This window comes from Parambassis ranga, chromosome 18 (genome assembly GCF_900634625.1).
Source record: "Parambassis ranga chromosome 18, fParRan2.1, whole genome shotgun sequence".
NCBI classification, from domain to species: domain Eukaryota; kingdom Metazoa; phylum Chordata; class Actinopteri; family Ambassidae; genus Parambassis; species Parambassis ranga.
Genome location: NC_041038.1, coordinates 11,777,282 through 11,801,446, shown reverse-complemented (window position 1 = coordinate 11,801,446; position 24,165 = coordinate 11,777,282). Strand labels below are relative to the sequence as shown.

Sequence of the window (24,165 nt, the reverse complement as noted above, 5' to 3'; positions counted from 1 at the left end):
GGTAATCAGAATTTTCTTCATTAACTTCCTGTCCATCAATATGATTGATAAGAAGGCAGGACTACAGAATGTGTAGAAGAAAATGGCTTTTTCTTCTACTCTGGTTGGATCGATGGCAGACATGTTGATGACGAGCTTGGAGCGTCTGGACTTGTAGAGTTCTCTTGAAGACGTTTCTCTGCTCCTCCATCAGCTCCATCAGTTCTAACTGTTGGTGGGGAAACACGGTTTATATGTGGTGGAGGAGCTCAGTGGGTTGGGGGGGTCTGTGTGGACCAAGCGGCAGCCTTTGGGGCTCAAAGTTGAAGCCCATGTGGAAGTGTCAAAACTTGTAGTTCACGCTGCAACCACTGGGGGCTGGCTCCGAAAGCGAGTCATCTCCCATAGACTCCCATGTTAAAATGGCCGACTTCACAGCAGGAAAGAACATGTTTACAGCCTGGTACAAAAATGAATGAATTTTTTTACAACTCACTCAAATTGTATTCGGACTTAAAATTACGCATAATTATGGGCGTTGCCGCTTGAGTGACAGACAGTTGACGTATCACAGCGTGAGTTTCCTGCTTCCACGATCGCCTGCCCCCCTAAACCCCGCTCGTGCTCCTCCTCTTTGTCCATATTTGGAGTTTTGGCGGGCTGTGACACTGCCAACATGGCGGCGGTCATCATGTCCCGGAACCTCCCACCGAGCCTCAAAACGGCTCTTCAGAAACAAACGGGTCCATAGTTTTTACTGTCAATGGTGTGGACACAGAAACTGGCTCCGGGGGCATAGAATGTCTGAGTAACACAAATACAGGGTATACGATGTGCCTGTTCAGCTTCCTGTTTCAGGCTCTGTAACTGTGGGGGATGTAGCTCAGTGGTAGAGCGCATGCTTTGCATGTATGAGGCCCCGGGTTCAATCCCCGGCATCTCCAAGGTCATTTTATGCCCCTCTGTCAGCTCAAACAGTTAATTGTTTAGACTTAACAAGTCTGATTTGCTTCATCTGGTCAATAGGGCTGCAAGTAATGACAACTTCAATAGTCGACCAGTCATCACCTACCTTAATGACTAGTCGACTAAGAGTCGATTACTTTGTTGATGAAGATTCTCAGTCATCCAGGTCATAATACGTAAAGAAGATTGAAGCAAGGCGTCTGGACTTCAAGAAAACTCTACAAGTCCAGACGCCTTGCTTCAATCTTCTCTACGTAAGTCGACTACTTTGGACCACTAATTTCTCCTTGCTTCATGCTCCGTGCTGCTGCCAGGTATCTCTGCGACTGCTTCAGTGATCTAAGGCTGAACCCCTCGATTTGGGGTTTAGAAAACTGTGTAACAACCAACTCATTGGAGTTTCAAACCCAGGACCTCTTGCACCCAAAGCACCCATCTTCAACCCGCTGCACCACGAGCCAGAGAATCATTCTCCACTGCAAATGCGTTACACTTGGATGCTGTGCGATGACATCGCTACATGTTTATGTATCACAAGTAAGATACTTCTTACAAGACCATACACTCATGGACAGAACCATCCTGGGTCATCGGACTCTTCTGTGTTATGTATTTCAGGTTGTTGTGGCCGAGTGGTTAAGGCGATGGACTAGAAATCCATTGGGGTCTCCCCGCGCAGGTTCGAATCCTGCCAACAACGGCTGTTTTCATCTCCAGGATCACTTTATGCTCCTCTGTCAGCTGGAAGAATCGATTGTTTACACTTAACAAGTCTGATGTGTTAACAACGAGTTCTGGTGAAACGGTTCTGTTAGTGCGTCTCATCTTGACCAGAGTTCAGTCAGAGTGCTGCCATTTGGATTGACTGTCTGAGGACCTAACACCTAACATCTAACAGCTCAACAAAAACAGGATGAGTTGCTGGATCGAGAACAACTGAGCATGATCATGTGACTTGGTGTGAAACCTCCTGGAATGGATGGAATCACTGCATTGTATGTGGTAGAAAGAAGATGTCTGAGGCCACCACCTCTGTTAAGGGAAGGTTCTTCCAGCTTAACATAGATGCTTCCTTAACTCCTCTTTCAAACCACCTTTCCTCCCTGTCTAAAATGTGGACATTGTTGTCCTCAAAGACGTGTCCTTTGTCTTTGAGGTGGAGGTGAACAGCTGAGTCTGGTCCTGAGGAGGTGGCTCTCCTGTGCTGAGCCATTCTTCTGTGGAGTGGTTGTTTAGTTTCTCCAATGTACAGATCAGAGCATTCCTCACTGCACTGGACTGCATATATCACATTGCTGTGTTTCTCCCTGGGAATCTTGTCCTTCGAGTGAACCAGTCTCTGTCTCAGTGTTGTCATTGGTTTAAAATGGACCGGGATGTCATGGTTGTTGATTATGTTACTATATATTGCACACATTTACACTATTAAATGGGCTGTGTGTGTGACTGTATGTGTGTGTGTGTTCAATCTTTGAAGAGCTTGTGAACAACGTAGGGTTAAGTGTCTTATCCAGGGACACGTCGGCATAGAAACGTTGAACAGATGTGTGTTTTTTCTTTCTCTGTTCCCAGATGTGTCTGAGTTGTGCGACACACTGGCTGGTGTGAGTCTGTCAGGTCAGGAATCATGACACGAGCCTGAAGAAGCTTCTGGAAAGATTTAATCTCACTTATACTGTCACTGTTCTAACAAACAGTCAGGATGAAGCCAGATGTAGAAAATGCTGCTAAACAAGTCTGATCAATCACTGACTAATATCCATGACGGAGCATCATGATCTGCCTCCGCCTCAGACGCCGTGACGTCCGGCATGGAGGTGGAAACGGACTCAAACAGGAGGACGTTAACGTGCATGCAGTTCTTTACCAACTCCTTAAATGTGACGTGAAACAAACCAAAGATTAAAGATGGTGTCTTTTCTAACACACACACACACACACACACACACACTGAACTGCACTTCCTGCCGGAGCAGCAGCAGCTCAACAGCTGACTGAAGTCTCAGACTGGAGTTAGCTCAAATAATACTGCTGACACTCTCTCTCTCTCACACACACACACAGTGTCTCTGAGGTTCTTTACACTTTATACATTTAGGGGGCAGACATGTAAAAGACAACACATTTACCCACACAGACATGGGTAAAGGTACGATAAAAAAATAAATTATTACCTCGATAAACCAAAAAATAAAATATTCATATTTGCTCTTTTATTCAAGCTCCTGGGGTTGAGTTCCTGTAGCTGTCCAGCAGGGGGCGGTGCTGCACCACAGGTACTATTACTGAAGGAAGCATAAATGGACAAACATGATTGGCTGAGGTTGTCTAATCTGGACCAATCAGAGCAGATAAATGGCTGACAGATACAGGATGATTCTGTTTGTTTAAATATATAGATTTGACTTTAGAGGCTGGGTGATAACTCAGTGAGTGAAATTGATCGACAGGAATCAAATCATTCGATTTTAATCTCTGCTGACTGAACATAAAGTTTAAAGGATAACACTTAGTGAACATTAATGTGTTCACATTTTCTGCTATAATGATCTATATCACATTTATAAGTATATAATATACATGTATATATATATATATATATATATATGAAAAAATATATTCTTATTAAATATTCCTGTTTATCAGTCACATCACCCAGTCTGAACCTAAACTAAGAGGCCGGTGTTACTCTCTATTTTTGTTCAATAAATCCCATGAAAAGACCAACGTCTTGTCAAAAAATAAACAAACTGAGCGACAAATTCTTTGACTTCATCTGGACCCGGTCAGTTTTACTCAAACAGTGCTTCTGTTGGGGACAGTTTGTGTCAGATTAATGCACATTTCTGTGACTTTTTGGTCTGAAGATGGGACATAAGGCCATATTTAAAGACAAAATACAGAGCCTCAAAGGCACCGGGAGAGGAAAGCAATATTCTAAAAAAAAAAAAAAAAAAATCTGGATACAGATTTAAAATATAACAATAAATAAAACCCAATTTAAAAAATGTGGATATTTTCAAAGTAAAAAACAAAAACAAATTGAATATTTTCCAATTTTAAAGACAAGAAAAGAAGAATTTAAAAGTCAAACAAGTATTTAACTTTGCTAGGCAGCATCAACCTCATTATTTTAATAATAATAATTAAGACGCCTCCGCCAGCAGGGAATGGTCTTTTTTTTGGTCTTTTCATGAACTTTGTTGACAACAATAAAAAATAAACATCTGCGTATCACCACACTAAAAAAAGTGACACTTATGCTTCCGATATTACACGATAACCCAGAGGATGATTTCACAGGACACCGACTACTCATTATTATTCCCCAAAAATGGACACACAGCTTTTTATAAAGGATCTATTTTCTCTCCACGAAGCCTACTTCTACAATTCTGATGCACTTCATCGCCATGCTCCCTCCCCGGGGGGAGGGGGGGGGGGGCGGCGTCCTCTGGAGCTGCCGGAGGAAACGGCCGCCGTCTATTGTCGCCATCTATTGCTTTAACAGTTGCTTGGATGTGTTTGTGAGTGCGTTTCTGAGGTAACGCTGAGAGTGTTCACCTGTCCGGGTTTGGTTTGTGTAGAGAAAGGTGGGTGGGTGGAGGAGGGGAGGGGCTCAGGGAGTGAGGAGGAAGCGGATTTGTAAAATGAAGCCGACTTCAGTGGGCGGTCTCTGGGAATCAGCTGACTGGACGATCAAAGAGATCAAAGAGGACGCTCTGTCCACAGTTCTGTCAAACAGCTTCATAACAACTGTTCCCAGGACGTCTGTGTGTGTCTGTGTGTGTCTATCTTTGTGAGGACCTTGTTGAGCTGCAGACCTCTGGTGTGACGACATCCTTCAGTGTGTGTGTGTGTCTGAGCTTCAGTGTGTGTGTGTCCGAGCTTCAGTGTGTGTGTCTGAGCTTCAGTGTGTGTGTGTCTGAGCTTCAGTGTGTGTGTCTGAGCTTCAGTGTGTGTGTGTGTCTGAGCTTCGGTGTGTGTGTCTGAGCTTCAGTGTGTGTGTCTGAGCTTCAGTGTGTGTGTGTCTGAGCTTCAGTGTGTGTGTGTCTGAGCTTCAGTGTGTGTGTGTCTGAGCTTCAGTGTGTGTGTCTGAGCTTCAGTGTGTGTGTGTGTGTCTGAGCTTCAGTGTGTGTGTGTGTCTGAGCTTCAGTGTGTGTGTCTGAGCTTCAGTGTGTGTGTCTGAGCTTCAGTGTGTGTGTCTGAGCTTCAGTGTGTGTGTGTCTGAGCTTCAGTGTGTGTGTGTCTGAGCTTCAGTGTGTGTGTGTCTGAGCTTCAGTGTGTGTGTCTGAGCTTCAGTGTGTGTGTCTGAGCTTCAGTGTGTGTGTCTGAGCTTCAGTGTGTGTGTGTCTGAGCTTCAGTGTGTGTGTGTGTCTGAGCTTCAGTGTGTGTGTGTGTGTCTGAGCTTCAGTGTGTGTGTGTGTGTCTGAGCTTCAGTGTGTGTGTGTCTGTGTCTGAGCTTCAGTGTGTGTGTGTCTGAGCTTCAGTGTGTGTGTGTGTCTGAGCTTCAGTGTGTGTGTCTGAGCTTCAGTGTGTGTCTGAGCTTCAGTGTGTGTGTGTGTGTCTGAGCTTCAGTGTGTGTGTGTGTCTGAGCTTCAGTGTGTGTGTCTGAGCTTCAGTGTGTGTGTCTGAGCTTCAGTGTGTGTGTCTGAGCTTCAGTGTGTGTGTGTGTGTGTGTCTGAGCTTCAGTGTGTGTGTGTCTGAGCTTCAGTGTGTGTGTCTGAGCTTCAGTGTGTGTGTCTGAGCTTCAGTGTGTGTGTGTCTGAGCTTCAGTGTGTGTCTGAGCTTCAGTGTGTGTGTGTCTGAGCTTCAGTGTGTGTGTGTCTGAGCTTCAGTGTGTGTCTGAGCTTCAGTGTGTGTGTGTCTGAGCTTCAGTGTGTGTGTGTCTGAGCTTCAGTGTGTGTGTGTCTGAGCTTCAGTGTGTGTGTGTCTGAGCTTCAGTGTGAGTTTATGATTTTCTGAAGGACGAATGTCTCCGAGTTTGTGTTTGGTCTCATTTTATAGGACACTATAGGACACGGACACTGTCGCACCTGCAGGCACAATTAAGGCAAAAAAAAAACATGTCACTGGGACATGTTTGGCCGACAGACTGGGACGTGTTAATACGATAAAAGCCATCACAGGATGTACTGAGGCCTCGTCCAGTGATTGCATGATGACGGTTTAAACATCACAGAGTGATTTCACAGACGCACACCACACCTCTGTATGCTCTGTATGTTCGGGGGTTAATTAGAATTTAGGGATTGCAGTTTCTCAACGAGGGTCCTCACAAGAATAGAGGTATACATTGTGTGTGTTTGTGTGTGTGTTGTGCAGAACTGCAGACACGCAGCAGTTCTCTGTATCATCTTTAATTCGCAGCCATTTTGGCTCCACTGTCCCACATTTTGGTTGTTGCTATAGTAACTGCTTGACTGTAGAATGCCCATGTTGCCATGGTGATGTCCTGGAGAACACTGTTCCATATTTACCGCCATCAGAGAACATTACGACACAACCTGAACTGACTCACAACAAGGTCTGTGTCTGTGTGTGTGTGTGTCTGTCTTCGTGAGGACCGAGGACACTTTGGGTGGGAGGACATTTTTGGAAAGTGACAATTAGATGAACCTCCACATGGCTGTTTGAGGATCCTCACAGAGACAGAGGTAAAACCCTGTAATAGAGAGTGTGTGTGTGTGTTTGGAGCTACAGCTGGTTTTCATCCTGCAAGCTCTCCAGGATCTGGATCAGGCTCTCCAGTCCAAACACATATCCTCGGTCCGGCCCATCGTGCACCGCCGTGTCGCCACGGAAACCCTTGAAGGTGGAGTGGGCAAAGTCGATCATACGAACGTCCACCAGGGGGGGCTGCTGGGCGACGGGAGCAGGAGTAGGCGGGGAGGGAATTAAACTGGGCGCTGGCGAAGGGGAGTCTGGATGCAGGTGAGGTGAGGAGGGGCGTGGCAGGAGTAAGGAGTGGCAGTCTGACTTGGTGGGTGGAGCTTGTGTGGGAGGATGGGGGGAGGGCGAGGGCGAGGGCGAGGGCGGAGCCATCAGTCCAGCTCCCTGAGAAGACTGCGACCCTGGGTCTGGGCCTTTGCTCTTGTCCCTTACACAGGGAGTGTCGGGGGGCAGGGTCGCGTGGGGCTCTGCAGGGACCGTGGGGGTCTTCTGTTGCCAAGCTGCATGCTGCCCAGAGCTGAGGACTGAGGGGCCCTCAGGTTCCTGCAGACACCATCAGACACATGACATCAGACGTCAAACTGAGAACAGTCTGGATAAAAAACCTCTTACATACCTTTGAGCATTTTTAGCATTTCTGAAGTCGATAAGGTATTGATTGAATTATTGGTGCCTGAAATTAGGTGTGTGGTCACATCGCTGTGTGTGTGTGATGTCTGATGTGTTACAACAGTCATGTAAAGTAGTGACACAGTGAGCGACTGTCATGCAGCAGCTAACAGCTAACAAACAGGCTATCGGCTAAATGTTCGGTGTCTCTGTTCCAGTCCAGCGTTTGACATCCGGCCTCACCTTTCCCTCATAGATGATGAGCAGTGAGGAGGAGTAGAAGCGGTAAGACGCCTGCCTCTCCAGCACCACCTTCAGACTGTGTAGCTTATTCAGGATTGGCTCAAAGAGGTCCCGCCTCAGGCCCTTCCCGCTGTGCAGGTACTGGTAGAGCGCGTGGCGGAAGCCTTCGATCGACAGGCCGCGGCCGTAGTACTTGTTCCTGCAGAGGTAGTGACCAGTGTTCAGCTGGTACACCTGCGGAGACAGGAGGACGACCGCTCAGACGTCTCGCTGATTTCAACAGGACCGGGACTCTTAACATTGGGATTGTATGGTCACTCTACCTGCATGCCACAAACTCTGACCCCCAACGTCGCCGAAGTGCTCTGTTCACATTTCTTCATCTGCCGGGCCGCCTTCTCCTCAGAGGCGTCGTCTCCGTGCTGCCTCGTGCCCATCTTCAGGTCCAGGATGCAGGGGTAGGAGAAGTGATGGACCACGTTCTCCAACAACAGGAATTCTGGGTAAAACGCTGCAGTTAAGGATCAAACCATCATGAATTTTTGAAATGAATGAAAAGATAAAGCTATTCTCTGATCTGATCAGATCAGATCTCCAGCTTGCAAACCCAACGGTCTGTGATTTTATTCTTTGCGTCACCACATGTGACACTGAGAGGGTCAGGTCAGGTCACCCAGACCTGTTTGCATGTGTGCTCCCAGCAGCATATCTGTGTGATCGGGCTCTGGTAAAACAAATCCTGTGAGGTGAGTCTGCAACAAGCACACAAACAGGCCTGCTGTTAAAATATCGGTATCGGTGCAGTAACACAGCGGTGTCTGGAGCCGACAGCAGCGGAGGGTTGAGTGCGCTCTGACCGAACACAGATGGACCTTGTGGAGGACAGGGTGTGTGTTCTCCGCTCACCCTCCTCAGCTGTGTTTTGCCGGCAGCTGCGGGCTGCTCTCTTTGAAGCCGCACATCAAAACGTCACCTTTAACCTGATGGACCATCGTCCACTCTCAGTATTCAGTGACTCATAATGAAAGTCCTCCACTTCTCACCAGTCAAACAGATAATGTAAAACCAAGCTACTCTGTGTAGAATACGATCTGAGCTGCCATCAGTAGACGTAATAATAATAATGCATTGGTCTTATATTGTGCTTTTCTGCTTCACTCATACACATTCATACACCAGTGAGTGCACTGGAGGCAATGTGGACACACAACAATGACTGGGGAGGAGCTGGGGTCGAACCGCCGACCTTCCGGTTATTGGACAACCCTGCTCTACCACTGAGCCACTGCTGCCCACAAACTTAGTCTTAGGCCCCGTTCACACTGGAGAAAGTCATTCCAGCTAGAGTAGGATTGAGCCCAGACAGCCTTTAAGCTGGATGTGTTCAGACCTATTTTCAAATCTGGCTAGCACACACTTGTGTCCGCACTCAATCCGGCTTCATCCAGCGTGTTTGCTGTCCTCCAAACCACTAGGTGGCGCCTCGTAATATACAGAGTCCGTTCACGCCGTGGTAGGACCGCGTGTGCGCATGCGTCATGCGTTTTTTTGTCCCGTGTCGCGCCCTGTGAACCGGAAGTAGCACATCGCTAATCGGAAGTAGCATGTCGCTAGCCGGATTCGCTCGCCACATTTGCGTTCACACCTGAGCCACATTTGAGCCCTGTATCCAGTTTGATTTCAATCTGGCTAGATCCACCTCTCGTGGGTGGAAATCAAACTGGATTCAGCCGGATTCGAGGTGTTCAAACTCAGAAAAAAACACATCTGGATTGATCTGGATGCGGCCAAATCCTGCTTAAGCCACATTTTTTCCCCAGCGTGAACGGGGCCTAAGTCGTGCTGCAGATGTGTGGGCCGGTCTGAGCGTCACCATGCGCTGAGTGATGAGGAAGGATACTGAAGAGTTTGCGGTCCTTGGATTCGGACCTCATGCGGCTGAGCTGCTGCTTGTGGCAGCGGAGGCTCCAGGGGTTGTGGCTGATCTTCTCTGACGTCAAACCGCTGTTCCAGTCCAGCATCTGGAAGGGAACGTCTGAGTGGATCTTGGTGTCCAGCCTGGGACTCTTCAGCTCTGTAACACTGCTGAGGAAGAGGGCGGACGATAATGTCTGATGTATGAATTGTTACAGATACAATAACATTGTGTTTATTGATCTTTTCCCTCCTGGTATGATCTTACATTTCGGACGTGTCGGTGTCGTGTGATTCCCTCCTGTCCGACCGCTCCTCCTTGTGTTCAGTGGCGGAGGAGGAGCGATGGAGGCTGCGGCGGGAGTGTTTCCTCCTCGGCTGCTCCCTCTCTGGAGGGTCACGCTCCTCGTGCTCTCCAGCGCCCCCCTCCATGTTGCTCTCCACGTAGGGGTAGGCCACCAGGTTGATGTAGCCGTCAGAGTCGCCTTCGAAACACACCAGCACCACACCTGACGGGATGGAGGGAAATACAGAGACGATGTTCACAGATGTTTACACACAGAGAGAAACAGCAAAATCCTGAACGACGTTCTAAACGTTGTGGTTTAGGAAAGAGACCGTGAAGATGAACGACTCTTTTTTTAAAGGTCAGACTTTGTGTTTTAAAGGTCAGACCTGTGTTAATACTGTATGTCTGACTACAGCAGAGAGGAGCAGCAGACTGATAAAAGACAATGAATGATCACATTAACCTGTTGATATTTGAAAACATTTGAAAGCTATGTCCTTGTCTGTGTGTCTGTGTCCTGTGAGCACAGCAAAATATTCTAGTCCAAGAAACACTTTGAGGAAACAGCAGCAGTCCAGCTGTCCTGACCTCTAACACACTTAATGTTGGTTTCACAGTCATTTGTCATCTGTCTGTAGATCAAGATAAACCAATCAAGTGACTGTTAGAAAGACTAAATAGACAGAAAAGGATGATTTATACACATTAAGCTGATATTTTCACAAACAGAGCGTCTCATCCCAGAGACACTGCGCCTCCTCCATGTTTGTCCAAATCTAATTTCTGCCCACAAGTGGGAAATCAACTCCAAAATATCAAGTCCAAACGGAAGAGTCAACACACAGTGACCGCTCTGTCCACAGGAAACTTCACACATCAAGGAGAAAAGCTGAACCAGTGAGGAGGAAACAACCTTGACAGATTGAGAAGCCGTCCCTCTGCAGCTGTCTGTCTGTCTGCTGTTATTTAATCAGCAGGACAATAGAAGTGTGTGGACATCCAGGGCTAAATTTAGACTCCTTATGGAGCGTGGTTGTCATGGCACTGGGATTCAGAACACCAGCAGGGTGGGAATACAGACACAAAACCCCCGGAGCAGGGCAGCGCACAGGGAATATGTCCACCCTGGGACCTGTACAGAGGCCCGGTGTGTCAAAGACGTAAGAAATAACCTGTCTGTGAGCCTGATCATACATATTTATAGGGACTCATTCACAGACGTGTCCATAAATAACTGTACAAAATGTTGTTTAACATACGTTTAGTGCCACACTGTATTATTAGTGTGTACAGATTTCATTCTACATCTGCCCATATAAGTCAAGAAGGTCCTGGCTCTGAGTGGTAATGATGTAACGCCTCACTGACGTCAAACAGAAGTGAGACCTGTCATAACAATGACTGCATGCAGTCTGTGAGTGTTTCAGGGTCTAAGGTCACACTGCTCAATGCATGGAGGTATTATTAATGTTATTATTTACACCTCCTCCATCTGCCATCAACATATCCCTGTGTGTGTGTGTGTGTGTGTGTACACTGGCTGTCTGTGTGTTTGGGTTTGTTACAGTATGTGTCTGGTGATGAAGAGCAGAGCAGCTAAAGCATTCCACCTCCATTAAACATCCGCACTTCCTTCCTCCCTTCCCTGTGTTGCTCGGCCTCTGGTCTCACCACCGAACAGGACAGTAAAGATTATTTAAAGCAGCGCTTGAATTACTGGGTAACCAAGGCAACGTTCACACTGGAGAAAGTCATTCCAGCTAGAGTAGGATTGTATCTGGATAGCCTTTAAACTGGATACGTTCAGACCTATTTTCAAATCTGGCTATCACACAAGCGTGTCCGCACTCAATCCGGCTTAATCCAGCTTGTTTGCGGTCCTCCAAACCACTAGGTGGCGCCTCGTAGTTTACAGAGTCCGTTCAGGCCGCGGTAGGACCGCGTGTGCGCATGTGTCATGCGGTTTTTTTGTCCTGTGTCGCGCCCTGTGAACCGGAAGTAGCACATCACTAAGGCCCCGTTCACACTGGAGAAAGTCATTCCAGCTAGAGTAGGATTGAGCCCAGACAGCCTTTAAGCTGGATGCATTCAGACCTATTTTCAAATCTGGCTAGCACACAGTTGTGTCCGCACTCAATCCGGCTTCATCCAGCGTGTTTGCTGTTCTCCAAACCACTAGGTGGCGCCTCGTAATATGGCTAATAATGTGGCTAGCCGGATTCGCTAGCCACATTTGCGTTCACACCTGAGCCACATTTGAGCCAATCCTGCTAGATCCACCTCTCGAGGGTGGATCTAGCCGGCTTGAAATCAAACTGGATTCAGCCGGATTGGAGGTGTTCACACTCGGAAAAAAACACATCTGGATTGATCTGGATGCGGCCAAATCCTGCTTGAGCCACATTTTTTTCCCCAGTGTGAACAGGGCCTAACCAGAAGTATCAAGTCGCTAGCTGGATTCGCTAGCCACATTTGCGTTCACACCTGAGCCACATTTTAGCCGGAATTGAAATCAAACTGGATACAGCCGGATTCCAGGTGTTCACACTCAGAAAAAAAACATCTGGATACATCTGGATGCGGCCCGAATCCCGCTTTAGCCAGATTTACTTCCCCAGTGTGAACGGGGTACAAGAGAAAGAGAGAGACCTGAGCTGCCGTCAGACCAGAAATGTCTGGGAGGGAGTTATAGAGGATTTTATAACCAGTTATGATATAATAACATCACTAATTCAGCCGCTGTCTAATCAACAGAAAGGCTTCTGAACCAGTTTAAGGCCTTTTTTCAAACATGTTCAATACTAATGTTATAATAAGCTCACATACCGCATAATGTTTAAGCCAAAGAACAAAACTAGTGAACAGAAAAGTGCGGTTTTATGATTCTTTGTTGACTGTTAGAATATCTGCAGCAGGTCTACCAGCTGTTGAAACATAAACGTCACGTGACAAGTCAGAGACAGATTATTTTATACAACAAACTCTGGTAACACGGCGATAAGGCGGCGCACGAATCTCTTCTGATCCTACACCGAATGACGCAAGAAATCAAAATAAAATCACATTAGGATCCCATATCCTGTAAGCGGTATAATTTAATGACACTCAGGTAGGATTTCTACCATCATCTGTATTGAAGTACATGTTATAATGAGGATGTGAGGTCACGTCTGATGAAACGAGGCGGGTGTGAGGAACCTTTGTGGACACATCAAAGCCGGACATCAGAGACTGACCTTTATACTCAGGAGTGAACTCCTTCATCTCAGGAGGCAGAGACTCGTAGAAGCGCTGTTCTCTGCTGATCAGAGGCTTACACACTGTGTGGTCATCATAACGCATCATACTGGTGTGACCCCCCACCTGCAAACACACACACACACACACACACACACACACACACACAGAGCTATAAACAACCTGCATATCTAATGAAAATAACATATATGAAGCCTCATTGATGTAACATGTGTATGAAGACTGTCATTCATCCTCATCGAGGCAGCTGGACCGATGAGCCCCGTGTGTGTGAAGATGCTGCTGCTCACCTGGTGTATGAAGGGCTCCAGTGGAACGCCTCCTGCCCGTGGTCGAAGTGCAGCCCCTCCCCCCGGCCCCGCCCCCTGTAGCTTGTTGTCCATGTTGTTGGTGTGAGGGAGGCACATGGCTCCTGGCGGACGCACTGCGCCTCCTCCTGCAGAGGAGAGGGATTATATACCATATCACACTAACAGTATTTGAGCAGATGATTTATACCCCGTTCACACTGGGGAAAAAAATGTGGCTTAAGCAGGATTCGGCCACATCCAGATCAATCCAGATGTGTTTTTTTCTGAGTGTGAACACCTCGAATCCGGTTGTATCCAGTTTGATTTCAATCAGGCTACATCCACCCATGAGAGGTGGATCTAGCCGGATTGGCTCAAATGTGGCTCAGGTGTGAACGCAAATGTGGCTAGCGAATCCGGCTAGCGACATGCTACTTCCGGTTAGCGATGTGCTACTTCCGGTTCACGGGGTGCGACACGGGACAAAAAACCGCACGACGCATGCACACACGCGGTCCTACCGCTGCGTGAACAGACTCTGTATATTACGAGGCGCCACCTAGTGGTTTGGAGGACAGCAAACACGCTGGATGAAGCCGGATTGAGTGCGGACACAAGTGTGTGCTAGCCAGATTTGAAAATAGGTCTGAACGCATCCAGTTTAAAGGCTGTCTGGGCTCAATCCTACTCTTGCTGGAATGACTTTCTCCAGTGTGAACGGGGCCAGACTTTGAATCATAATACAGTAATCACATCTTTCATGAGCCGTCAGGGTGCCTCAAAAACCCTCGATCTGTTCAAGGCCGCTTTGGACCCACTAAAAGTGTCCCTGTTTGTCAGTGAGAGTGTTTTTGCCTGCAGCGTGGGATGTAATCGGGCCACAAACGCATCCTTCAAAGGATGTGCCGGTCGAACTGAGACACAGAACTATTGTTTACGGTAGTGTGGTTTCAGTGGTTGCCATGGTGACGCAGCAAAGCGGCAGCAGCAATTCACAGAATCTTAAATCATTCTTCATTGAGTTAAAAGGGGAGCAGCCGAGTCTTTACTGCAGTGACGCAGCTTTCTCTCCACGCTGCTTCCACACACCTCGTTCAACAAGCTGAATATATACACATGTGGACACTTTACACTGAGAAATGTCCTTAAGAGTTTTGGCGGCTTCGTGTTGGTGACTGGTCTTACCCTGGGCATGGGCTCTGGTGTGCAGTGACGGGGATGGGGGGGCACAGGGCACCACGGGCTGCTGGGAGCGCACGCCGGCCCCGGGGGGAGGCGGCGCCAGACCGAAAAACCACCTCGCAAAGCCTTCAATCAGAGCGCTCCAATCCACTGCCGGCGGCACAAAGACCCGATCAGGACAGTGGGTCGGGGGCAGAGATGGGGGGGCGTCAGGAGAAGCAGCGTGTCAGTTAGGCCGGGTCACCACTTCCTGCGGCGAGAGGAAAGACAGTTATTTAGTGGCTGCACTCATTGATTTGTTTGGTCAATTATGATGCAGCGTGTATGACGTAAAACAAAGAGGAGCAGCGATCGGAAACGATCAATAATCTTTCACCAGGAATGAATCTTTAGCCTGTTATTGTAGCCTGAGCTGACACATTGTGGAGGTTCAGTCTTAAACAAAAGTCATGTGTAGAGCTTCAGAAATACATCTTCACATTTACAGCAATTCAACCATGAGGCTTCCCTTCTCTTTATAAAAATAACACACACACACACAGTTTTCTGGGCAAGTCGCCACAAACAGTTGACATCAAATGTTTCAACACTTCGGCTTCCACCAGACTGTCTGTCTCCTACACACACATATTTTAATTCATCATGTAGCTCAGTCAGTGTGGGATTCTGTTCACTCCTGGCTGCTGTCTGTCAGAGAGTTTTGAGGTATAATCACACAGCTTCAATGAAATGAGACGTCTTTTTTAAATCTCTAAAAATCTTCAATCAAAAGTCTGTGCGCAGATGTCCACGCTCTGAATTGTAAAACATCATCTGTGTCGGAGAACACATTGATTATGTTTCACAGCCTGTGTGATGCGGATGCACAAAACACAACAACAACAACAGTTAGAACTCATTAGCATCTGAAACATTTTTAGAGGAGAAGCCAACAATGAACACCAGGTTTTATTGTGTTACCACATCAAACAGAGGAGGACAGGACAGGAGGTGAGCAGCAGCTGAATACACTGCGGGAGACGTGTAACCTGTTATTTAGTAGGGGTGTAAGAAAAAAATCGATTCTGTGAAATATCGCGATATTTTATTCGGAGATACTGGTATCGATTTAAGTTTTGATTAAGACTTTTTATTAATTATTTATGAGCAAACATTAATTTCAACGTCTTACTTTTCAGTTTTTGTCTATTTCAGCATAAAAACAACATCGTAATATATACACCGTCTTTGTTACAGTATCGGGATATATCGTATTGTATCGTGTATCGTGATATGTATCGTATCGCCAGATTCTTGCTAATACACAGCCCTATTATTTAGTGCAGGTGAGCTTTTTACAGTCACACTGTTGTCATGTACAGCAGCATAAATGGATGGTCTGCAGCTCCTAGCACAGTATGAATCACATTCAAAAAGTCTTCACAGTAATTAGCTTGTAGTAGCTGTGTAAAAAAAAACTTCTGGGAAGTTAATAAACAATCATTTCATATAACAAAATGTCACTCAAGTGTCTCACATTCTCACATCTGTTAGCTAGTTCATATAACCCAACCTCAGTGTGAGCACAGTGAGGTCCATGTGAGTAAACCCCTGCAGCCTGGTTGCAAAGATCCTTGAGCGGAGGAACAGAATAATAATCACATACGTGTGCATGATGTTAAAACGTCTACAAACTTCATCCGACTTGTTTTTCTGGCCTATTTCCACATCGTCCTCTACACCTCAGAGCTGCCCCACTATGACTCATCACCTGCCCGAGGACATGAGAAGAGCCTGAGACGGGGAGGGGAAAGGGAACGACGGAGATGAAGAGGAGCATGAGTGGAAGGCAGAGGCAGACCCATTAGTGATGGCAGAGCCTGCGTGTTTCTGGAAGCATCATCTGGTCAGTGTCAGCGCTGCAGCGAGGCTCCGTGCTCGTCATGACATCAGGATGCGAGCTAAACCCTCCATATTTAACAGCTTCAGCATGATAATCAATTAGCCAATCAAACATTTGCTGTAAGTGTATCTCAGATTTGGTGTGGATTGTTTGGGAGCCAAACAACAAACTAAACAATAGATCAGGAAAATAAACAGTGCATTGACCAGTAATAAGTTTGGTTGTAGCCTCAGTGTGGAACTCTGCAGAGGAAACATGGCTGCTGCCAGTAGCAATAAACACTGATTTGTAAAGCTGTAATTACAGGATGCAAGAAAACTGCACAAGCCAAGTCCGACCGCCACAAAAATAAAAACAAATAAAATAAAGATCCATGTTCAACCACTGCTCAGCGTCACCAGGAAGGTTCTTTTACACCGAGATGGTGACTGAACACCCTCAGACGTCTAACGTGTTATCAAGGTAAGGCTGTTTTTTTCCACTCTGCTCTTCCTGTTGTGCAAAAACAGACCCGGGGTGGGTCCTCGTCACGATGGCTCACTGCACGGTGCACGAATGTAAACCACAACACAACTCCACATGCAGCAGGCTGATCTCATGACATGATCACAACCTTGACCAAACCCACCCACACACACACACACACAGAGCGTAAACAGTGTTTCCCATGAGCGATGAATTCTAAAATTAGAAACAAACAGTAAACATGGGGCCACATCTGTTCTGTCCTAGGATCAGTGAAATCGCCCTGATGATGCACGACTTCTAACATTCCGCCGCACTCAATGCTCCGAGCGTGTCCGCTGAGGACCAGCTGCACACTCATGTACTGAGAATGTGCCAAGATTATCAATTACTGCTCACAAAAAGCGTACAAAATTAGATGTGTGCTATCAAACGATGCTGCCTCTAGAGGACCTGTTCATCGGCTTTATACACATGTGAGTTTATTTCATTGTGTGTACAATTTTGATCACAATAAAGCAAATAAAGTGTCTTTTTTCTATAAAAATTTTTTTTAAATTTATTTTATCATTAATGAGAAGTTCCTAGAAAGTAGCAGTGAGTTGATGTAAACACAGCATCATCATTGTGAGCTTCACCACACAGAGCAGCAGGCTCAGTCTGGAAAACAGAGCTTAGACCCGGCTTCCTCACACACCAGCCCCCTGACGGAGGCCTGGTCAGCGTGCACAGATCATGTAGCTTATCTAGCAGATCATCTTTCAGGTCGCTGGTGGATATTTTTTTCTACGGGACACCAACACTGCTCTGATTCTTCCCCTTTTAACCAGTGGTTCACCGCGGTGTTAGCCACCAGCTGGTTAGCGTGCTAACTTCAATACAACTCACGATCGTCCTTCATTATTTACTGATACCTTCAGACTTTTATTACACAAAAAGAGCTTCAAAGCTGACCTAAAAATTGACTCTGTATTGTGATCTGTATTCTATGCAGCAAGCATTTCTGCTAACATGACGTGTACACACCTTGAGGCCTGTAGATGAAACTTAAGGAGATTAAACCCCTCCTGCAATTCTGCTGAAGGAAAACATCAACGGATTAAAAGGAGAAAAACCCACTGTCACTGTCTCAATGACAACAATGAAGAATATTCTAACCACAGCCCTGGTTTGCTGCCCCCTCTGTCTGGTGGTCAGCTTTGGATCTATAAGTGCATCCAGTAAATTTGTGGCACACAGGCAACAGGTGTGTGTCCGGCAGGCAGAGCCCCATACGCAGTGTGATGCAGAGGGCTGGGAATAGGCTGGTAGAGGGCAAAGTCAAGGACGACTCGTCTCCCCCTCCTCTACGCTAAACACACACACTCCTTCTTCCCAAAATTCCCCTTTTTTCCATCCTCAGTATTTAACCCTCATTTAAGCAACTCTGTAAAATGTCAAAGCAAAAAATTTGGGATTTAAAAAGCTCTTTTTATAGCTGTGGGTTGTTTTGTTTTGTGCACCTGTGAGGTTGGATAGATCCGGAATGGAGATATCTGGCTCATGCAGCTCCTCCTGCAGCTAGCACAGCTCACAGTGTTACATCAGGAGTGACTTCCAGCTGTGAAGCCAGGTTCCCATCGTCTCTCTGTCAGCTGTGAGGTTTAGGTTTAGGAGGACGTGCTAGGAGACGGTCTACAATCCCAGCTGCTAACATATCTAATCAGCCCCGTGTCCTGCCAGGTGTATTGAATGAGACCTGAGCAGCCAGCCAATCAGCTTAGAGGATCCGTGTGAGCATATCTTACATCATGAGCCATCACAGGGACAAAGCTGTGGGCTCGCTTCAGCTCGATGACACCGGCAGACTGATTAAGCCGCTATTTCTGACGCCGTGTTTGTGTGCGAGGGTATCCTCCTGTCCTTCAGTAAGTCAGAGATGAGAGAGCCAATTACGCACTTGCAGTAATGTCTAAGTGTAGAGGTGCATAGATCAGGACTGTGTTGAATTTTAAGTGTTTCCGTGGACCTGCAGCACATTTAAAGTGTCCTCTCAGTCAAAGATTCAGATTTTATTAGTCAGATTTTGTAGATTTATTTAATTCAAAATACCACAAAAGACAGAAATTCTGACAAATTTCAATTTCCATCTAAACGTGCTGAGCTCTGTGGAGGTTGAACCATAAACAGGGTTATGATTATCAGTCTGCGAAGCTTCCCGTGCAGACAGACATATTATATTAATAATAACAACTATTGGAGAGAAGCTGTGTAGTTTGGCCTGATATCATTTTATTAAACCTGGATCAGAACTGTACTCGACTTCCTGCTCAGACGGTCAATGCTGTAGGAAAATATGACCACAGCTCTGCTCTTTTCATGGCGCCGTTCATCTCCAACAGGTCTAACGGTATGAAACCCAGGAAGACTAACACATGTGGATGATGAAGCTGCAAACGTTGCTGTTAAATCATCTCACAGAAACAACAACTCGACATATTTCTTCAGCTCACACTGAAGGGGCACCGTGGTTTGAGCAAAACACATAAAACACACACAAACGCCACGTCGGCATAACAACAGAGACAACAACAAAGACGAGCACAGATCCTGTCACCGCTCGTTTCATGACGTGAATCAACGCGGAAAGCTTCAGATCAACAGAACATTTATCTTTCTTCACCACTGAAGTTGGTGGACCAGGAACGCTTTATTGTGATTATGAATAGTTCACTGCATGTGGAGCTCAAAAGACGAAGCTGTAGGATCTCATAGGAACAGCGACTACACGAGTGTAGTGTCTGCAGTACTGATGCTGGTTATGTATTTTCGTGCAAAGCATTAGTGCATGTGTGGAGCTCACATCAACAGCAGCAATGGTGGAAGGTGGTAAAACGGAGGAGCTCATCCCAAAACACGCACATTCGTGAAGCGTTCCTCGTTTTTTTTTTTTATTTTAGGGCAGCAGTGGCTCAGTAGTAGAGCAGGGTTGTCCAATAATTGGAAGGTTGGTGGTTCAATCCCAACTCCTCCCTAGTCGTTGTTGTGTGTCCTTGGGCAAGGCACTTTACCCGCATTGTAGGGCTGAACGATCTATCGTTTTAGACCGAAAATTGCGATCTCAGACGACGCGATTTTGAGATCGTCAAAGCCACGTTTTTTTGCACTGCTCCTAACTGAATCAGGTTTTGTTTTGACAAAAGCTACGGCTGAAAACGGAAACGGAGGAACTGGTCCCTAAAACGAACTCCACCTTTATGTTCGGTGCCGTTTCTGCCGGCAGCGGCGGGGCGTCTTCTAAGCCTGTGTGTGTGTGTGTGTGTGTGTGTGTGCGTGCGACATTTTTTTCTTTAAATTTCTTTAAAGAATCGTGATATAAAGTTTTTGCCCACCCCTAGGTTTGATGTAAGTTTCTGTGATCTTTGCAAATGCTCATGTGCACTAAAACTTGATTTGAACAAAAATCGTGGATGAAATCGAAATCGCAATATTTGCCAGAAAAATCGCAATTCAATTTATTCTTAAAATCGTTCAGCCCTACCGCATTGCCTCCAGTACACTCACTGGTGTGTGGCGCTGTTTGCTGGGCAGCCTTAAGCAATTTCCGTGATTAAAGAATTCGCTTCAGTGCCTTCAGTTTAAAAAAAATGCTGGATCTCCTTTCACATTTCAAACTTATATTTATCATTACCGGCCAGGAGTGATCAGAATAAAACATTTGGCCATTACTGCACGAGCAGGTCTTCATTAAGTCTCCTGTTAACAGCACAAACATGGATGATTTTTATATTCAGATTTATTTAGTGTGTCTTTTTCACACTGTGTTTCTTACTGCATTAAATCTAAATAAACTGCTGCCATGCATTTTTTGAGCTCCCAGCCTACAGCGTTCTTGTGATGATGAATCTCAAATGTAATACACAGATGTCGCCACCGACACCCTCATCATAATGTCCTAGCTCAGCAGCTTGTATGAGAGTTTTATTGCTGAGTTACTGTGCTAGTGTACCGTAACAAAACCAGGCTAAACAGTGCTAAATAGGGGTCGGAGGTTGCTGACACACACACACACACACCATTATCCTGGGAATCAAACACACACCACGTTTCCAGCAGACTTCAGGTAGAAAACAGAGAATCTCAGGTTTGAGTGCAGCAGATAATAATCAGGCAGGGACCCTGTGACAGAATCCATCAAATGAAATGAGAAAAAGAGGAGATGGCTAAGGATATAAGAAACAGGAGGAAAGGAAGTGATAAGCAGACATTTTAAGGGTTAAGAAGGAACCATTAAAGGCCAGAGGATGGATGGAGTCGATGACACAGGGAGGGTGAGAAAGAAACCATGTATGAAAAGAGCTGCAGCTGTTTCACAGTATCATGCAGTCCTGTGGGAAGCAAAAGCCAAAAAACACATCTGTTTGTCTCAAGAATCACAAACTACAACTCGACAAAACACACACAGCTGCAGCTCATGTCCCCTGACACAACTCAACAACTGCTGAGCGCCACACACACACACACACACACACACACAGAGAACAATCCGTCCTGTCAACAATAGAGTAGGTGAGATGACGGCTCACATCAGTCAAAACAACCACCAAGACCGCACATGTCAACCATCTGCGCTCTCATCCTCATCTCAACACGATGAAGGGGTTACCGTGGCAACCGGTCAGCCGATAAGCCTGTCAACGAGGCACACACAAATCAAGTTTTCGGTCAGAGGTGGTATAAATGTGTTTGGCGTTCTTTGTAAATGTTGGAAGTGAAATGCTAAGTGGACACTGAGCCGCTGAGGAGGAAACCGGATCTCTGAAGGTGCCTTTCTGCTGCAGAGTAAATGATTCATTAATTGTCCAACAGTCATTCTGTTTGATTTGTTTTTGTTGTTTTCATTTGGTGTTAGCTGAGATTTGCTGCTGAGCCACAGAGAGCCCAGCAGGAAGCTTTGAGGGAGGAAATTCTATCTTCATTTTGTTGAGATGATAAAAGAGAAAAACAAGTTGTTGAGGTACATTCAACTGATGTGAGAACCGTGAACATTTTAAGTGTATAACACAGTGTAAGTAGTTTGATTGCTGTTGCTAGGCAATCAAACTCTTGTTCTTCACCCTCTTTCTTCTTCTTCTTCTTTTTTATTCTTCCGTACGTTTTATGGTGCAGTGTATCTTCAGCATACGTTGACCGATTTCAGCCATTCAACTATCAAAATGTTCATCTCACAGAGGACATTCTGAGTCAACTTCATGTTTTTTTCTAAACATTATAATTTTTCAAATATTAAGCAATTTCTGTGTCATTTTTAACATGGGAGTCTATGAGAGAGCCCTTCAACGAGGGTCATCTGCCAAATGTATCTCCTCCTCCTCCTACAGATTTCAAGCTACAGACTCCATTTTAGTCTTAAAACGCTCATTAGATGCTGCTCTATCAAACTTGTATTCAGAATTTTCTAACTCAGAATTGTTTCCGCGCGCCAGGCTCTCAAAGTTGGAGTGATTTTTGAGGTCTCCTCTGCTGTTACCATGGTGACAGGCTGACACACAGAGGCGTACAAAGCTCTGAACTGCTCTGATTCTCCAGTTAAATATAAATAAATGAAATAGTAAAACTGTGAAACTACATCTTAACACTTAAGAATGGCATCACAGCTCTTCACTCACCAGCCCGGTTGATATCTGCCTCCATGTTTGATGCCAGAATGTCCTCCCTCCGTGCCCACTCCTCATCTATCCACAGCTCTGACACCTTTATATTGTGTCTTGACTGTGTCCACCCACAAACCGCAGGTACACAACAAGCACCGCCTACACCTGATGCCAAAAACTGTCAAATCTACCATTATTGCTGTCTCCAGGAAAAGTATAAACACTTCCTGGTAAGACTTGAGATGCAAACACAGACGTTATTGACACTCACATGTGATGCAAAGTTAGATCCTCAGAGACTCACAGCAGGCTTTTTTAAGTTATAATACATTTATAAGCCTGTCACTACAGCCACAGTCAGCTCATAAACTGTTAGATGCAGGCCTGGAGCTTCAGTAAACCTGAGGGCAGTGAAGTGGTGCTGGAGCTTGGTAGACATACCTCTGCAGAATATGTTTCTATGGAAATTTCTAGTCACCACAATGGAAAGTTTTCAGTATGGAGACATGGATCCACGCCCTGGACATCCACCGAGGAAAAAACCTGGTGCACAAGGGAGGGCTGATGTTCTGTCCACTCTTTGCTGTAATAGACATGTTACACATCAGAACTGAGCCCGGCTGATTGTTGTTGGTGGAAAGACGGGTTGTGTGTTTACAAAAAACACACACAGTCAACAACACAAACACAACTGCACACTCCCACGGTCACAGCTCCTAATCTGTGCAGGCTGCTATGTAAGTCTGTTTATTTACTAATATTATGGGCTCTGTGGAGCAGCACGATAAGCCCCGCATCAGCAGTATGACAAACAAACACACAACACAGCTAGCAGCATGGTCATCATCACACCCACCGCAAGCCGAGTCTCCCAAATCTATAGGAACTAAGTCACCCAGGTACACCGACAGCCCGTCACAGTGTAGCTCCGTCAGTCAGATTATATTTATACTGACTTAGCTACAAGCTAATGAAACTTTTAGGGACTCACCTCTTCATCTTGAAAAAGACACCGGCCCCGTTTCCAGTGATAACCCGCTCATAACGTCGGCCAGAGCGGCTAGCTGCCACATAACACGTTTATACACCCGGGTACCATATTAGTTAGCTTTAGCTGTCAGACTGGCCAGCTTCTTGACCTTAGCCTAACAACATGCTAATAAGCTAAGTCAGATTGAGTGGTCCACGATCTGCCTAGAATTAGAATAAATAAAAAAATTAAATTATAAGTCACCTCGCTCCGAAACGCTCCTGTTCTCTAACTGCTGATCGGTGTGTCGGACCCCGGCGGAAAACACAGACTTTTGGTTTGATTGTATCTGCCGTTTAGGTAGCAGTGAATGCTAACGCTAGCTAGCTAGCTAGCTAGCTAATATGACGGCTTGACGTTACGCAGTCTATCCAGTTAGAGGCACACTGAGCTGCTGTCACAACAACAACAACAACAACAACGAACACACCTTCAGGATCATCGAGTGGGACTCTTGAGCACACTTCACGGAGGTCACGGTGGATGGACTTCAGAAACCGGAAATCGGTGATGTTGATCCCCCAAAATCATTAACGGCGAAGAAAAACATCCAGGCTAACGTCATTTCAGCGAAGCTAACGCAGTCTGTTTGGATTTTTAAACAGTTCATTTCGCGTGATTGCGGAGCTTTGGCGCCACCTGGAGTCTAACAGCTGCGACTGCGTCCGCATCAATGTTCGCCTCATTCAAATGGATCAGAAACATAAATGATACCGACCCAATAAGTTCACATCAATCAACCAATAATGGCA

The 24,165-nt window shown here is 46.1% G+C and overlaps 1 protein-coding gene and 2 non-coding genes across 10 annotated transcripts; 2 read left to right on the top strand and 1 right to left on the bottom strand.

The window, feature by feature from the left end:
- The first annotated feature begins 851 nt into the window (after positions 1–851).
- On the top strand, positions 852–923 carry trnaa-ugc (transfer RNA alanine (anticodon UGC)). The gene has a single exon. It is a non-coding gene; the product is annotated as a tRNA-Ala (tRNA).
- Positions 924–1,563: 640 nt separating this feature from the next.
- trnas-aga (transfer RNA serine (anticodon AGA)) lies at positions 1,564–1,645 on the top strand. The gene has a single exon. It is a non-coding gene; the product is annotated as a tRNA-Ser (tRNA).
- Positions 1,646–5,800: 4,155 nt separating this feature from the next.
- Positions 5,801–24,051, bottom strand: ip6k1 (inositol hexakisphosphate kinase 1). Of its 8 annotated transcripts, XM_028429466.1 has the most exons (11): positions 23,618–23,827; positions 23,375–23,447; positions 22,825–22,966; positions 14,407–14,653; positions 13,222–13,367; positions 12,910–13,036; positions 9,653–9,893; positions 9,371–9,555; positions 7,794–7,969; positions 7,471–7,704; positions 5,801–7,161 (listed from the first exon to the last, which is right to left on the bottom strand). In XM_028429466.1, exons 5-11 carry the CDS (start codon positions 13,336–13,338, stop codon positions 6,643–6,645), a joined length of 1,599 nt encoding a protein of 532 aa, XP_028285267.1. In that variant the 5' UTR covers positions 13,339–13,367; positions 14,407–14,653; positions 22,825–22,966; positions 23,375–23,447; positions 23,618–23,827; the 3' UTR covers positions 5,801–6,642. The 8 variants fall into 8 exon arrangements, with proteins under 8 accessions (XP_028285267.1, XP_028285265.1, XP_028285273.1 ...); XM_028429464.1 differs by lacking the exons at positions 23,375–23,447; positions 23,618–23,827 and adding an exon at positions 23,844–24,051; XM_028429472.1 differs by lacking the exons at positions 23,375–23,447; positions 23,618–23,827 and adding an exon at positions 23,844–24,051 and having other exon boundaries at positions 9,371–9,552.
- Between the last annotated feature and the right edge of the window lie 114 nt (positions 24,052–24,165).

Excerpts from the sequence above, each read along its gene's own strand:
- ip6k1 (XM_028429464.1), bottom strand. The coding sequence starts at position 13,338 with ATGTGCCTCCCTCACACCAACAACATGGACAACAAGCTACAGGGGGCG. Across the intron at positions 13,037-13,221 it reads TGGAGCCCTTCATACACCAG|GTGGGGGGTCACACCAGTAT; the intron begins GTGAGCAGCAGC and ends GTGTGTTTGCAG. Across the intron at positions 7,162-7,470 it reads TCATCATCTATGAGGGAAAG|GAACCTGAGGGCCCCTCAGT; the intron begins GTGAGGCCGGAT and ends TGGTGTCTGCAG.